We start from the raw sequence: 17,955 nt of genomic DNA on the forward strand, positions 1-17,955 counted from the left end.
GTAATTACTTACTTTTATATTTAGCTACTTTGGTATTTAGTTACTTTGTAATCTTGTTACTTTGGTATTCAGTTTTGTTGGTATATAGTTACTTTTGCACTTAGTTACTTTTGTATTTAGTTACTCTGGTATTTATTTACTTTGGTACTTAGTTACTTACTATGATGGGGGGGGGTTTTGGACACACTATGTTGAAAAAATAAAAAAAATGTCATTGTTTAGTTTGGTCAGACATGACTGAAAACACTTTAAAAATAGCCATTGAACATGATCATAGTATACTGCCCTACAAAGTCTAACTGTAGTAACTACATTTTTGGTCAAAACTGAGTTATAACTAAAAATGAACTCCTTGATGTCTGTTTAATTTTGCTTTATTTCAGAGAAATAATTATATAAAAACCACAAAATCCAACTCAAAACCAAAGCAGACCGCAGTAAGTTCACTTTGTCTGTGATAAAGTGTATTTAATTTAATGTAATTTTATTGCTTCATTGTGTTGAATAATGAAAACAAGAATAATAGAAAGTATAAGTTTATTTGATAGGGAAATGATTATGTAGATAGTGATTAAGTAAAAAAAAGTGAGATAAAATTAATTAAGACTAAAATATAACATTACTTTATAATATTAAGACTAAAATACGCAAATCTTTAAAAAATAGAATTGTTAAACACTTAAATACACTCATTACAAAATCAATTTGAGTTTGAATTTGTTTATTCACTGAAAACAAAATATAAAACCTGAACTCACTGAACTCAGCAAAACCAGAGTGCAGTTGCTACCTTTTTGGGGTCAAAAGTCAAATAAATCGTCATGATTTTTTAGCATAAAAATGACATCATCAATACATGTAGAAATAAGTGTCATATCACTTATCTACATATAACCCATTTGGCTGGCCAGTTAAAAAAAACTTTAAAGCAGTTTTTCCTCAGTTTTACCTTTTGTGTAGTTACTGCAGTTAGACTTTGTAGGGCAGTGTAGTATGTCCAAAAGTAACACCATATTATATTTTGTCCAAAATTTGAAAGGAACAAGAAAATGTCATAGTATAGTAAAATGTATAGTAAAAAGGTGCCTAAATATGCCTTAAAATTGTAGGTTGAGCATGATCAGAGTACCATTGGTATCCAATCAATGGAAATGAAAGAACTGAAATGTGAAAGATAAAGGCTGTGATCTGTTGTATGTATGTGTGTTGGAATTTATTGTTTTTTTATGTATTTTATACACCTAGATTGCAAACAAATTGCCCAAGTTGGGACAAATAAACTATACTTGACTTGACTTGATGTGTTTTATTTTGAAGGCCAAGGTGGAACATGTTGTTAACTCTCGGGGACTTGACTCTTCTTCTTCAACCATTTCCTGTAGGCTGCTTCCGCTCGTGTCACATGGCAGGTACACACGGAAGAGAGGTATGATGGAGCTCACAGCGGGCTGCAGAGACAGATCTACCCTGATCCAGAGCTCTGACTGGATCACTGATGCCTTCACATGTCTTCAGAAGGGATCATGCCCCAGTCACAGTGCTGCGGATTTGGCTGGCGTGATATTTTCCGGGGTATGTGGACTGCTTCCCAGCGAGGACGGGGATCGTACTGGTCCAGGTGATCACCATGTCAACAGCGTGGAGCTGAGCTGCATCAGTGTGAGTCTGGTGGAGAAGATCACCTCCACCCTGACGTCTGGCAGCCTGCATCCTCCAGCTGTCACACTGTACTGTGTGGAGATCCTGTCGGTGTTGTTTCAACATAAGGATCTCATGTCACATCTAGTGAGTCCGCGCTCTCGTCAGGCTTACAAAACTTTAACATCCGACTTGTTTTCAACAGTGACGTGAGGCTAATAGATCACTTCTCCGCAGATCCACCAGTTCCACAATGAGAACCAGATCATCTCACATCTCGCTGCAAAGACCGTATCAACGTGTGTTTTCTATCAGCTCCACAAATCAGTGAGTTCAGCATGAATATAAGGTTTATTTTATCTGATATTATACACTGTATGGATGAACCAGGTTAACCCTTTAATGCACAACATATAAACACCTTCTAATGCACAACATGGGTCAAAAATGACCTTGTGAAGACTGTCAAAATAAGATGTCTTAAATAAAACATACAAGAACCTTTATTCTCCTTTACAAAATGTCATTAAAATATGCCCCCAAAACCCCTAAATGGTTATTTTTTATTATTTGCTCATACTCAAGAGTCAAGAGTATTTTTTTTTTGTATTTGGCAACTGTTGAGATTTGCACTTCACACTACATTTTTATTTATTTATACAGACTAAAAAAAAATCATGTTTTCTTTATCTTTTTAAGTATTTCGTAACATCGTGAAGAATAATCGTTATCGCAAAAATAGCCTGAAATATCATGATATTCTTTTAGGGCCATATCTCCCACCCCTACAGGGACTACATCCAGAGAGTTTAGCCTTAAAGCTGCTCTACAGATTTGAACGAATGGGAAGATGATGGATTGGTAGGGTTTACATGTAAATAATAACATTAATAATAATAATAATAATAATAATAATAGATAGATAGATAGATATACTTTATTTATCCCAAGCTGGGAAATTACAGTGTAGCAGCAGCATTACACACAGAGACAATAACAACACAATTAAATAAGAAAACAACCTAGGCATACTTCAAGCAATAAAATATAAAAATACAATTAAATACAATAAAATGTAATGTAAAAATAAAAATAAAGTGTCTAAAGAAGGAGTATGTATTAAGGAGTAGAATTCCAGTGCAGAATAAATATGAATATGCAGTATAAAAATGGTGCTATGAAACAAATAAGGTGCAATAAATACTAATAATAAACCCCAGAGCTGATCAGCAGTGATTAACAGCAAATATTTGACCTACACTTGCATATATTATCTGACATATTGTACTATGTTCCAAAATTCTCTGTCTATAATATCCTTTAATTTGTCAGGGTACAGTCAGTCCTGTGTGGCAGCAGAAGTGTGGCCAGGCATTCTCCACCTCAGTCCCTGGTCCTGAACTGGATGCCTGTCTGTGGTCACTGACTGAAGTCTTAAAAAGACTCATTAAAGGAGCTCATCAAGGTAAAACCAGCATGTTTTGTCCATTCACACTATGAGCAGAAGCTGTCCATTCATTTAGCTTCAACCCAGCTGTTGTGTGAGCCAATAACAACCTTGTTGGTCACAGCTGAAGTTCATGTTCAGCAGAAGCTCAAATATTCTCTGATTTTAAAAGGTAGTAAACGAAATGTATGGGCTGAAATATGTGCCACCAGAAACTGAATTTGAATTATTTACATTTGAATTTGAATTGTTCAATTTGAATCATTGCATTGAAAATCTGAATTTGAAATTGAATTGATTAGTTTGGAACTGAACATGCAGTTCTCACAATTAAAATTCAGTTAGAAAAATTCAATTTCAATTTTCTGCGACAAACATCCGGGTAGTTGAGGCAGAGCAATCGAATGCAGATACAAATCCGTCTATCATTCGTTCTTTTCATTTTCAATTGGCAATCAAAGATCAAATCATGAAAAAATGACATGGTTAATGGATGGATGGTTATTTTGTTATTTGTTTTTTACTATAACACAAAAAAAACAAAAAAATGCTTGTTTTAATAATAATAATGTTGCATTATTTATCTACATAACCCATTTGGCTGGCCAGTTAAAAGACGTTAAAAAACTTTAAAGCAGTTTTTCTTCAGTTTCACCCCTTGTTTAGTTACTGCAGTTAGACTTTGTAGGGCAGTACAGTTGCAGATCAATGTTGTGTTTCTGTATATACCCAGATCATCATGTACATCAGATGATCAAAAATCAATTTTCAAACTGATGTTAAAGAAGCATATTAGCTGTTTGAGAATAAACAGGATTAGTTCACACTGATATCTGCTTGCTTGCCTGAATTAGTTAAGATACATTGTGAATAAAGTAGTGTGGTACTTGTCTTGTAATGTCTCATTTTCAATGTGTGCATTTTCTTCCATCAGACATCCTCGGGAAACTTTTGGCAGCTTTTGACTCCAGCCTAAGTGCTTTATGGTTAAATGTTTTCCCTGAAGAGAGGAAAGAGGTAAAACAGTGTTGGGTGGACCTGACTAGCCTCAGACACAGTGGAGCAACATTCTGCCTCCTGCTGGACCTGCTGGAGGTGATCACTGCATCCAGTCTGGTATGTGAGACTGGTGTGTGGCTGAAGAGTGCGAGAATAACCCAGATTCATTTCTCAGCACTCCTGACAACAATCAGCTGTGCCTCCGAGTATTTTGTCAAAAAGCGAGTGCTGCTGTTTCTGAAGAGAGCTGTGCTTCAGAAGCCTGGAGAGGACTGGGCTTTAGGAGAGGTGCCCTTCACTGAGCTCAAATACAAACACACTAACTCTGATAGGGACATGCTGGCTCAGAGTGTGTTAACAGCCGTGGCTAATAATTGGTTGCAGAGTGTTCAAGTTGAGTCCGCCTCTTTTTTTGGAGGGACCAGGCACATCAGAGATAAAGAAGGTCAGAAACTGAAAGACTGTGTGATGCTGAGAGCTGTCAGCCTGCTTCTTCTTAAGTCCATGGAGCTTCACATCCAAACAGCTGGGGGAACAGGTGAGAAAACCACAGTAATGGTTTACATACAGTATATATTGCATGTGTTGTGTTTATTTCTGAATTTACGGTGGCCCTGAGAGCTCACAGCGCTGCAACTTAAGAAAACACATGCAAATACAACACATACACAAGCAAATTGAGAAAATATATTTTCTTTTTGCAGAAAACGCTGCAAAGACCACAACACAATAAAAAAAGCAATGTAAATAGACTACAACACAAAACAATAAGAAAAAGCGCTGCAAAGACCACAACACAACACAAAACAATAAGAAAAAGCGCTGCAAAGACCACAACACAACACAAATGTTTCCGGAGGACACTTAAAAGTAGGGGTGCACCAATTGCAATTTTCTGGCCAATCACCGATTTTTAAAAAGCCTGACCTGCCAATTCTGATTTTGGCCGATACCGATTTTTTTATAACTCACAGCATACACCTCCAATGTTTGAATCTTATTTTATTGGAAAACAATAACACAGCAGTATTTTTCTTTAACAAATATAGGAAATCACAATGTTTGACGTAATTAATAAAATATTGAACTTAAAATAAATAGCAACAATTTACAGGACAAACTAACAAAAGAACTGCAACCATAAATACTTACACTGACGACATGATTGGTTGAGCGTGCTCTGGGTGACTGTTGTCACGTGATAGACGCTAATCCGACTGTGTGCGCACGACCCAGAGCACGCCCAGTCATGCACAAGTACGCGTACATGCAGACGCACTTTCAGACCTTTGTGGAGGTAGATAAGATCGCTAGATAAGATCGGTTTGACGTAAAAGAATCGACCGATCACCGATCACGCAAAATAAAGGAAATCGGTGCACCCTTGCTTAAAAGTGATGCACATGTCTGGACATGCTCGTGATTTTATCAAGTTATTTCAAGATAAGGATAATTTCACGATAATAGTGTAGCTAACGTTAGCCGGTGGTCGATAGCGTGCTAGCGTTAGCGGGTTAGTAAGACCAAACCAACTCGGTGCTGTTGAGAGAGACCAACTAAAATGTGTATCATTCATTTATTTGATTTGTTTAACTGCAATGTGATTGATACGGGCTAGCGGGCTAACGCTATATATAACGTTATAACATGAAAATATCATTATTATGAAATAACTTGATAATTTCACATTATAACGTTATAACATGAAATTTTCATTATCTTGAAATAACGTGATAATATCACATGCATGTCCACATGTGCATCACTTTTAAGTGTCCTCTAGAAACACTTCTGTTGTGTTGTGGTCTTTGCAGCGCATTTTCTAAATGCTGCTCTTGTGATGTCAAATTGATGAAGATATTTTCTCAGTTTGCTTGTGTTTTGTGTATTTGCATGTGTTTTCTTAAGTTGCAGCACTGTGAGCTCTCAGGGCTACCGTATGAATTGATTGAAGTGAACTTTAAAGTAATGCAAAGTGTCGAGACATGTTGATGAAAGGGTCATGAGGTGCAGGATGCTAAAACTCTCAGTAGAGCTGAGGGGAATTTCATTTGCTGTTTGTGGCAAAAAGAAAAAACTTTTTTTTGCTTTTTTGTGCTACCTACACACCACCAAACAGCAGACAGACACATTCAGCTGACCAAGTTTTAGCAGCCAAAGAGCCCCAGGTAGCCCCTCAGGAGTCGGGTAGATGGTGTCAAATGGAACATTAGAACACAAACACCAGGGACCTGCATAAGACATGACACTGCTATAACAGTTATATGACACCTGCCATGAACATGAATTCATCTTCAGGACCTTTTATGACTTATCATTTAGTGTAATTCAATTACTGTGACTCATTTAATGCAGAGTTGACATTGTTTGAGAGGTTTTTGTTATGATCACTTGACACTAGGGCTGGGCGATATATCGATATTAAAATATATTAATATATTTTTTTATGTGATATGGAATTAGACCATATCGCATATATCGATATGGTTAAAAAAAATGTTCTATATAAATGCAGCCCTTACTAGGATTTGTCATATTTAGTTATTTTGTAATGCTTGTTATTCTTTTCTCATTTAATATATTTATTTCGGAAAAAGATCTGGGGACTAGGACTATTTTATTTCAAGGGCTATTTTTATTTAAGATTTTTTTTTTTTATTTAAATGTGCACTTTATGGAGCTTTGATTTAAAAAAAAAAAAAAAAGGTACTCCTGTTATACAGTATTTATTTTCACTTAAATAAACAGCTTCAATAAAACTACTTGTGACATGTCATATTTGGCTTTGACTGAACATTTGCTCTCACTTTGCTACAAAAATATCAGGATATATATTGTAGAACGATATTCAGCCTAAATATATCGGGATATGACTTTTGGTCCATATCGCCCAGCCCTACTTGACACTAAGAAAAATTACATAACTATATATACTATATATATATATATATATATATATATATATATATATATATATATATATATATAAATTAGAACTTTCCAGTCATATTTAGAATAAATCTGGTTTGCGTGTCTGACAACATATGAAATAAGAGAAAAAGGGAACCTAGCGCATCTACCTTTACTTTAGGTCATATTGCTAGATTCATTACTGTCCTGCATTAAATATACAGCAGCTCCAACATCCTAATCCTGGGCTTACACCAAACGGTTTCCACAGTCCCAGACTAAAAGCTGAAAGTCTTTAGTAAATCTAGGAGTTTTACTGGAGTCACGGCGCTCCCGTCATCTCCATGGTTAAGTTTAAGGTAGTAATCTGCTCTGTTTCATATCAGTCTTTTCCTAGTCTTGGGTTTGGATCATATCAAACGTGTTTGATGTTATCTCAAGTCTCAGTGACGTAACACAATCACCAACCAATAGATGAGCGAGGGAAAGGTCCCCGGTTCCAGACCGGCCAGTAAAACCACTTCCACAGGAAAAAGGAACATCACAATAATGTTAGTAAGCTCAGTCCTAAATAAAAATATAGTGATGTCATATATTTAGATGTTTCTTAGTAAAGAGAACAGTAAGGAGACCCAGTTAAAATGTATAAATAAGTATATAGCCTACATAAATAAGAAATAATCAATGATTAATGTATGATTACCTAAATGAAAGTTGATAGAGCTGATAAATATAATTATTCAATTAAACAAATTATAATTAAATAGGACATAAATGTACATCATGAATTCATTTCTAAATTTTCCTTTCCTTTATTCTTCCTTATATCTATTTTTACTGTAAAATTTTCAACTTTTCATGTCAGAAAAACAGAAACCCTTTTTCAGCTTTGTGAGGAGGCATTTTGTGGCGTCTTCTCCTCTTTTTATTGTTTTTTTTTCCCAACACAAACCACTGAACACACTAGAGCAGCTGGAGCCAAAAGCTGCTTCTCCTCCATTTAGTAAGTTTGCATGGTAGGTAAAAACTGCTAAAAGAATCTAGTTGTAGTCTTGTAAATAGTGACCCTGAAAGATTGACAGTCTGTCTAAAATCTCAGTGTGAGACTAAAAACTCTAAACACTTGTCTTTAGATGTGAGCTGATAGTTTTCCAGGAGTCTTTTCCAAATCTTTTCAGAGTCTTCGGATGTATAGGGAGCATTATTTGTCAATTATGTAGTAAGAATAATCATTCTGGACACCCTGTATTACAGCCTTTCCACAGCAGGGGGCACTGCTTTCAATAAGAATTCACTAGTGGTTCTCATTACTCCATGTGTCCTCTAACAGCAGGAGTGGACAGTGCCACAGAGCTGTATGGTTGCCTGCAGAGTCTGTGGGGTTTCCTGAGGCGGTGTGGTGTCCAGCTGACAGAGTCCACTCACCGCTGCTCCTGGATCAGCCTGCTGTTTGGAGAACAGGACGATGACATGATGGAGGCAGCCAGAGCTTTGCTTTTCATTTTCCTCCATCACAGGTACAACAGATCACAACTATGTGTACAACATATTTTCGTCAATATGATAGGAAAATGGTTTAGCTCATGTGGATGTCATTTTTAAATGCGACAATATGATTGCCAACATCTATTTTCTCATTTTGATGTAAAACCTCTCAGATATTATTTACACGTCCTGACACACTGAAACTTTCCTGTTTTGCCTTATTAAGTAAAGTTCTGCCAAAGGGTTCAGTTCCTTAAAGCAGCATTATTAACTACATTATGGCCTTCAAAATTGTTTTTCAAAAACACAGATGAATGGTTATCTAGGGCTGGGCGATATGGACCAAAAGTCATATCCCGATATATTTAGGCTGAATATCGATATATGATATATATCCAGATATTTTTATCGCAAAGTGAGAGCAAATGTTCAGTCAAAGTCAAATATGACATGTCACAAGTAGTTTTATTTAATTTTTTTTATTTAAGTGACCATAAATACTGTATAACAACAGGAGTACCTTTAAAAAAAATCAGAGATCCATAAAGTGCACATTTAAATAAAAAATCTTAAATAAAAATAGCCTATTAACTAAAATAGGCCAATCTTTTTCTGAAATAAATATACTTACACGAGAATAACGAACATTACAAAAGATATAAATATGACAAACCCTAGTAAGGGCAGCATTTATATATAAAGAAAAAAAATTGAATTATATCGATAAATGCGATATGGTCTCATTCCATATCACATTTAAAAATATATTGATATATTTTTTATATCGATATATATCGCCCAGCCCTAATTTGACCTCACAGAATGCAGTAGTTTTTGTGTTATTATGTGACTTTTGATCTTTGATCTGAACTAATGTGGCGTCCACGGCAGTACATTGCTTAACTAGCATGCTGGTTCTCTGCTTCTCATAACAAGGAGCACACTGACCACCGTTGATAATTACACACTATCTGTGGATATAATAAGGATATATTTGTAGCAAGGTCATCAACCAGAAACCTACGCAAGTCAGGTGGGAAAAAGTTTTGAGAAGGGCTTGAAAAAATAGCATTTACACTGAAACACAGATACTTTTGAATTTTAATACATAAGGACCACTACTGCAACGATGCAGAATGATATAACCTAAAAAAAAAGACACACGCACTCAATTAAAGTTGACCAAAGGTGATTTCTTCTAAATCTGGCTACACTGCAAAAAAGGTTTAGAGAAAGAGACTAGATTTCTTAAATTAAGATTATTAAATCTAGAAATAAGCATGTTGAACACTTAAAATAAGAAATTAACTCTTAAAACAAGATAAATTTAAGCTTCAAGCAGCGATGAACTGGCCCGAGCAGAGTGACCTGACAATTATTTGTTTCTTACCAAGATAAAAAAAACTTTAGATTTACAAGTGTTAGATAATTTATCTTGTTTTAAGAGTTAATTTCTTATTATAAGCGTTCAACATGCCTATTTCTAGATTTAAAAATCTTAATTTAAGAAATCTTATCAAGTGAAATTATCTGTCCATGCAGCAAGATCATTTCCCTAAAATTTAGTGTTTTTATCTTTTTTTTTAACATGTTTTTATTTGAAGGAATGAATATTGATCACAGATATTCAACATACATCATTTTTCTTATTTTGCTGTCAATACGAAAAATCAATAAATATATTAAATATTGAAATTAAACTCGTGAGTGAGAAGTACACCTCAAATGTTATACAAAAAAAAAAAAGTTACAGGCATGAAAATATACACGGTTAAAATATAAAAAATATTGTAATACAAAATAAATAAAGATAAACTAAAATGAAAAAAAACAAATAAAAAATAACATAAAATAATAATAAAAAATAAAAAAATATGAAGAAATGAAGAAATAAGAGAAAAAGCGGACATCAAGACATTACAAATAGGCTATTTGCCTTCTTTTCATTTTTAATCTTGTGAGAGGGCTGTAACTTTCTCAAAATAAGATAATAGAGGGGCCCATGCTTGATAGAATTTTTGGGTCGACCCTCTAATGCTATTTATCTTGTTTTAATTTCTTATTTTAAGCGTTCAACATGCTTATATCTAGATTTAAAAATCTTAATTGAAGAAATCTTGTCAATTGAAATTATCTGTCCATGCAGCAAGATCATTTCCCTCAGATGTAGTGTTTTTATCTTGTTTTTAGATACACCTTTTTTGCAGTGTAGCGATCACACCAAAACAGCACATGCATGCTATAATTTAACCATCTCGCTGACTGAAACAGAGCAGAAAAGGTTCAATATTTTCAAAATGATATAACTGAACTGCTGGTTTCTCCCTGTAGACTGTGCTCTGGCTTGGATGAAGTTGCTGTGTTGGAGGCAGCCTGTGCCTCTGGCTGCAACCCTCACTGCCACTTCCTGCTGCTGCTTCAGAGCATCTCCTTCGACCACAGCATCCTTCTTGACTTCCTCATCTCCACTGAAACCTGCTTTTTGGAGTACTTCGTGCGGTACCTCAAGTACCTGAGAGCGGACTGGCAGGGCTTCACCGCAGCATGTAGAAGAATCAGTTTGCCAAAGTGTCATCTTCCACTACAGCATTCACTTACTGCCTCATATGGTGGCAATATGCAAGATGTGACATCTAGTATGGAGCCAGATCGGGTTGAATCCAGCTCCAGTGTCCAGCCAGTGGGAGGGATTAGTGTGGCTGCTGGGGTTCACCTTGTAGACTATGAGACTTCTGACGAGTCTGATCCAGAGGACATGGAGGTTTCTCAGGATGAACCAGGGGCATCTGAGTGTAAGAAAGGTAGATTTAGTGCTTTGTATGTGAAACAAGACATTAATAGACCACCAGAACATATCGGGCAGAAACAGCACAAGTCATCCGACTCAACAGGATTACTTAGTGAACCTGCTTCCATAGAAGGGCCGTCACTGCTGCTGTTGCAGAGTGAGAAAACTGGACGTCTAAACATGGCACCTCTGGGACAGGTGACCTGTGAAACGTTAGCAAGAGCAGTTCTGTGTATGTCAAAGCTCAGAGAGGTGATGACAAGGCTGCAGACAAAGAAACTCTTCCCATACAACCCTTCTTCTCTCTTAAAGCTCTTAGCGCAAGTAGAGGACTGTTTCTAGCAATTGTGCTACATTTCAAGAGTCCAGGCTGTTTTCTTGCCTTCTGTCCAGTAGGGTTGTCACGATACTAAAATTTTCAACTCGATACCGATACTCAGGAAAATATTCTATACTCGATATCATTTTCGATACCACAAAGATAAAAACAAAGACTCAAAGAAATTTAACAGAAATATTTTTATTAACAAGAAGAATGCAACATGTAAAAATTAACACAACCACAGGTTAAATATTTATAATACAAAACAGTTGTGCAAAAAGAAACTGCAACTATGCTAACAAGCTTCAGGTCTGAGGTAGTGCAAAAAATAAATAAATACAATAAACAATAACAATTAGAACAATATCTTGAGGTTGTATGCTGTGCACAATATTAGGCAACCAAGGTTTCTCCGCAGTGTAAATAGGAACCTGATCCATACATATGTACTCTGCCACAGCTCTGTTTATTTTCATAGCTTCTGGGGACTTGGCATCATATTTTGGCGGTATCAATACTTTCGAAAATGAGTATTGTATCCGGATACAATGTTTTAGTATCAATACTTTTTTGAGTAACGATACTTTTGACAACCCTACTGTCCAGTGAATGCTATGACATGCTAGAAGTAGAGGCATCATCAGCATCAACATCAGCATCATCATCACCACCCTTGGATGGAAAATTACATTTTCACTCTTATTGTTACACACATGCACAAACAGGACCAAGACACATCAATTTCTGTATGTATTGTAAGATTGTTCAGTTGAATGGAAATTTATTCATAACATAACAAAATAGCCTTTTACACACATACTATAAAATTGTATCTGAGGAGAAATACTCATTCAGCAGTACTGGCACAACAACCAATAAAAGGATTCAAGTAGATGTCAGATACAGAAGTGGCTCAAATGAAGAAAGCAAGAAATAGATAGCAGAATGGTAAAAAGATAAAAGATAGAAAGAACTATATATATTTATATATATGTGTGTGTGTATGTGTATATATATGTATATGTATATATATATATATATATATGTGTATGTATGTATGTATATATATATATATATGTGTATGTATGTATATATATACATTATATATATATATATATATATGTATGTATATCTATATATCTATTTACACATGTATATCTATATACGTGTATGTATGTGTGTGTGTGTGTGTATGTATATGTGTGTGTATGTATATGTGTGTGTATGTATGTATGTATGTATATGTGTGTATGTATGTATATGTATATATATATATATAGACACACTTCTTTCTGCTCTCAACTTGCTACTGTAAATGGTGCAATTTCCCCATCACGAGACTAATAAAGGTTTATCTCATTTTGAAAACGTATTCCGGTCCTCACTATGTGGGAAGTACACACACACACACACACTGATGTGATCTGTATCTGAATGCTCTGTCTGCTCTATGTACAAAATAAATAAAGTCTAGATCCATGGTGGAACCTGTCGGCGGTGCCCGCAGGTCTGTGTCACCGCCCTGCTCTCTCTCTCTCTCCCCCTCTGTCGTCCTTTACAGCCGAAGAGCATTTCATCTCGAACAAACCTAATTTATGCAAGTAACCCTAAAATCTCGCGGTGCTACCATTCAGACATCTTGCATTTTATTAAATCTGGTCCCGGAGAACTATTCATCAGATATATGTACACTACACAGGCATATACTCCGTGTGTTTTTGTGGTTTGAACCACTTTAGTTTTGCTGTCGTTAACTGATGTGAAGGGTCGGACCGAGCCTCGCGTGCCATCCCTCAGAGCTCCACGGTGTCTCGGGGGCTTTCAGCCGTATTGTGCGTCATCTCCATCGCTGCCGTTTTGTTATTTTTCTCCATTGAAGAAACATGGCGACTCCCGCCGCCGTCAACCCATCCGGTAAGTCAGCGGCCAGTGTTTTGGTGGAGATAAAACCAAGTGTATAGTGATGTTATCTATAATAGAGACATTATCTTGAGGGCTAAAGCGGCGACCGACCGACAGGCCGCCGAGCCTGCTCCAGCATCACTCCCCTTCCCCCACCGAACCGCCTCAACTCTTCTTTTTCAAAGCCTCCCGGACAACTTAGCTGTTAAAACTTGGTTGTTGTGTATTTAAATGCATCTATTCTCATATTGTGTCGCGTTTTTGACCCTGTCTTTGAGGCAAAGCTAGCCCGGTGCGGTCGTTGTGTCGAGCCTTTGCTTTTCTCACTCAAATACAAAAGGTTATTTTGCATATCGTTCCCTACAGCTCTGCCCTTCATATGTTCTCTTACATGGAGACATTTGTTGTGTTAAGAGAGAGACAGCCTGGCACTTACATCGGTAGCTATTTTCTGTTCATCTATGGTTCATCGCCTGTTGATCCGTTATTTATAGAAAGGGTTTCGATCATGATGTTGATGTGCACTATGGTCTATATCGGCACCCTATTAAAATAATCGCCTAAGTCATTTTTTGTATTTTTTTTTTTTTTTTTGCCTAAATCATCTCCTCATGCCACCTATGGTAAAATCACCTACATCCTCAGTTGATCAGATCATGTGATTTAACCCCTTTAAGATAATGGCCTATGTCAAGTGTGTGACTTAAGCGGATTTATTATGCCTAAATAAAAATAAAATGTGACTCAGGCAATTTTTTGAACATGCCTTTGTGACTTAATCAGGATATGGTGGCACTTTATTTTGAAGGTGTCTACATAAGAGTGGCATGCACGTATCTTAAACATGACATGGGATGTGTCATGAACATTAATGACACTTTGAAGTAACATTAATGCTCATGATACTTGTCATGTCATGTTTCTGACAGGCTTGTGTGACTCTTCACCTTCAAAATAAAGTGCTACCATATCTTGCTTAAGTCACAAAGGCATGTTCAAAAATTGTCATTTATTTCTCTTAAGTTACATAATTAACACACAGTGTTATTACTATGCCAATAGCCATCCTTTATTACGTCCATTTTGAGTGAAATGATCAATAAATGTCATATGTTACACTTTTGGTGAAGATTTTTGTGTTTCCTGCAAAACTCGAAAAAATGAGTTAGGCGATTATTTCAATAGGGTGACGATATGTTCTCTTACATGGGAGACATATGTTGTGTTAAGGGAGACAGCCTGACTCTCTTTCTCTGTTCATCGCCTGTTGATCCGTTATTGTGTAGAAAGGGTTTCCATCATGATGTCGATGTGCGCCATGGTATATAGCCAGGCTGTGCGATATGGACCAAAAAATACTCAGAATCTTTAAGCTGAATGCCGATACGCGATATTTATCTCGGTATTTTGTTCAAAGAGGCCAACATATTCAGCTGTAGGTCAAAGCCTACGTGCAACATGGGTCAAGAATGACCTGCATTCATTTCCCATGTTATTTCATGCTGGCTGTGTGTTTGAATAACTTTTTTAATTACAGTAGATCATTATATCCTTTTTCCTTTCATACTTTATGAAGAAAAATAGTTTTTGTATTAATACATCAAGTTTACACACATGGGTCAAAAATGACGTAAGGTAGTGATACACTAAATTAACAATTTGAGTATATGAATAACTATGTTTGTCCTATTTTTTAAGGTTTAACTTTAAAAGAGTTGTTAGAACCACCAGATTACATTGGAAAATCGCATATTTTAACATTGGAGATGTATTAGAGCCACCAAATAATGATTTCCATTGGAAAAACACCAATTAAGTGCGTGAATTAACTTGACTAAGACTGGAGTCTCAGTGACAGAGTGACATGCATTACGTGTGTGTGGAAAATATCTATATCTGGTGAAATATCTGTATCTTCACAGCGCTGCATTTTCTAACTATCATGATCTGTGATATCTCGGGCTGAACTTTTTTGGAAAAAAATCTAATTGCGATTTTCTCACCAATATTGCAGTTGCTATTTAATCTGTGATTATTCAAAAAAAATAATCTTCTGTTCCGTTCACAAGCAATAAATCCTTCTATAGTCTAACCAACACAACACTGTAGAATAAGCATATAAAGTGTTATTTCTTGTTGGCAATGTCTATAGGTTATCATTTTTTTTTTTTAAGATATTTTTTTGGCCATTTTTCAAGGCTTTATTGATAGTGAGACAGATAGAAAGGGGGTGACAGAGGGGAGGACATGCAGCAAAGGGAGCTCAGGCCGGATTCAAACCCGGCTCCGCCGCAGCGAGGACTGTAGCCTCTGCACATGGGGCGCCTGAGTAACCCACTACGCTACGGACCACCCAGCCATCTTTATTTAACTACTTTACAGTACTGACTGATTTGACTTCCAGCCTTGTGCGTATGTAATAATTATATGACAAACACTACAGAATAGACCTATTCAGTGTAAACAATATTGAAATCTGACTGATCTTTAATTGGCAACAAATCACACAAAATAAGGTGCAGAAATATAAAAGTAAGAAATATGTGGCTCAACCAAGAAAACTTACAAGTTGTCGTAATTAACATGGGGATTGCACTTTATCACTGTCTGTGAATTTTACTACACAGTATAGTAAAAAAATATTATTTATATATATGTATGTACATATATGTATATATGTATATATATTTATGTATATATATGTATGTGTATATATGTATATATGTGTATATGTATGTATGTATGTGTATATATGTATGTATATATATATGTGTGTGTATATATATGTTTGTATATGTATGTATGTATATATATATATATATATATATATATATATATATACACACTAAAGTGCAGAAACAAAAAGAACAAATCTCTGCCGCCGTGCAACCTGACCTCATCTGTAGTAGTATTAAAACTCCGCTGTTTTCAGCTGCGCTGCGACCCCTTGGCTGCAACTCTGTGCTTGCATGTTTTATATGGCTCCAGTATGACAACCTGACTGAAATACGTGCGGGAAGGCTGCTGTAGTGCTTACTCAGTTTATTTACCAATGCCGTGAACACAGCTGCTGAGTAATTTGGCGATGTCGATTCAAATCACCTTCATATGGAGTCATACTTTCAAACATTTGGGTCAGTGACCCCTGTCTGTTGGTACTGGGCCTACTTGTTACGCTGCTGTGGTCAGATTTTTTTAACGAGGCCTTCGTCACAGCAGCAGGTGTTGCTTCTTCTTCATTTAAACAGCCTGCGCTGCTCATGTTCTTCTTCTCTTGGTTTAATGGCGGATCGCAAACAGCTTTGATTTGAATACCGCCATCAACCGTCCCACCGCTCTGCTCCTGCTCGCATGTCACATGACCGGAGTCGAATCGAGCTTGTGCGATTAGAAAAATGCGATATAATTGCAAAAACGATTAACCGTTCAGCTCTAGAGATATAACATCTTTCACACGTGTGTGTCGCACTTCCTCTGACCCACAGAACCCAAGGCGATACACGGTACATGGTGCTGTGGCTTCCTGCCTGCCGCAGAACTGAATAAGTGGTGCAGAGGTTGCACATGAGAGAGCACGGCTTTACAGAAGAAAAAAAAATGGGTTGTGTATTGCAGCATCAAACTGTATCAATATAAATGGTATTGTGTTATTTCATATGTTGTTTGAAATGATATGGATATACCTTAAAAAGTTTAAATACTGCCCAGGTCTAGTATGTAGCCGTCCGCTTTCATGGACACAGCGAAACGCTGAACGGCATTAAAAAGCTGCCCGTGTAACTAGGGGTGTGCCATATCGTATTGTTCACGATAATATCGGTATATTTTTTTTATGGTTAAAAAAATTGCATATCATGATATTGGCAACATTCCTACTTCTTGATGTAGTGGCGTAAAGTTGAGTGTCTGTCACCAGTCAGTCAAACCCCCGCATTCACACACTTACACAACTGAATACACTGAGCTGCCCTCCCCACTGCCCTCCAAACACACTGCTGCATTATGCCGTTCGTTAGCCTCGAGCTAACATAAGCTAACAATTAAAATTGTTTTAATCACAAAAAGCTACTTACTCCCTGTCGCTAAACACATCACAGCTTTCAAAATAAGAGCACAGTGTGTTAACAGAATCCACCATGGAATTTACAAGAAGACTGTCAAAATAAGATGCCTTAAATAAAACATACAAGAACCTTTATTCTCCTTTACAAAATTTGATTACAATATGCCCCCGTTTTCGTTTTTGTATTTGGCAATTGTTGAGATTTGCACTTCACTGTCATTTTTATTTATTTGTACAGACTAAAAAAAATCATATTTTCTATATCTTTTTAAGTATTTCTTAATAGCATCAAGAATATCGTTATCGCAAAAATAGCCTGAAATATCGTGATATTCTTTTAGGGCCATATCGCCAAGCCCTAGGTTTAACAATGTTATGGCAGATACTATTGGCCTGAGGTA

General features: G+C 36.3%; 2 protein-coding genes across 6 annotated transcripts in view; both read left to right on the plus strand.

The window, feature by feature from the left end:
* Positions 1-1,425: 1,425 nt before the first annotated feature.
* On the plus strand, positions 1,426-12,545 carry lins1 (lines homolog 1). Of its 2 annotated transcripts, none has more exons than XM_059347142.1 (6): positions 1,426-1,785; positions 1,876-1,965; positions 2,971-3,103; positions 4,020-4,622; positions 8,325-8,511; positions 10,811-12,545. In XM_059347142.1, exons 1-6 carry the CDS (start codon positions 1,429-1,431, stop codon positions 11,607-11,609), a joined length of 2,169 nt encoding a protein of 722 aa, XP_059203125.1. In that variant the 5' UTR covers positions 1,426-1,428; the 3' UTR covers positions 11,610-12,545. The 2 variants fall into 2 exon arrangements, with proteins under 2 accessions (XP_059203125.1, XP_059203133.1); XM_059347150.1 differs by having other exon boundaries at positions 8,328-8,511.
* A 307-nt stretch (positions 12,546-12,852) lies between these two features.
* arnt2 (aryl-hydrocarbon receptor nuclear translocator 2) overlaps positions 12,853-17,955 on the plus strand; it is a 48,935-nt gene continuing 43,832 nt past the window's right edge. For all 4 annotated transcript variants that reach the window (XM_059347161.1, XM_059347169.1, XM_059347176.1 and 1 more), the window contains exon 1: positions 12,853-13,503. In XM_059347161.1, the coding sequence (XP_059203144.1) occupies positions 13,473-13,503 (31 nt within the window). In that variant the 5' untranslated portion in view covers positions 12,853-13,472. The remainder of the gene's footprint in view (positions 13,504-17,955) is intronic.

Source organism: Centropristis striata, chromosome 2 (assembly GCF_030273125.1).
Source record: "Centropristis striata isolate RG_2023a ecotype Rhode Island chromosome 2, C.striata_1.0, whole genome shotgun sequence".
In the NCBI taxonomy this organism is placed as follows: Eukaryota; Metazoa; Chordata; class Actinopteri; order Perciformes; family Serranidae; genus Centropristis; species Centropristis striata.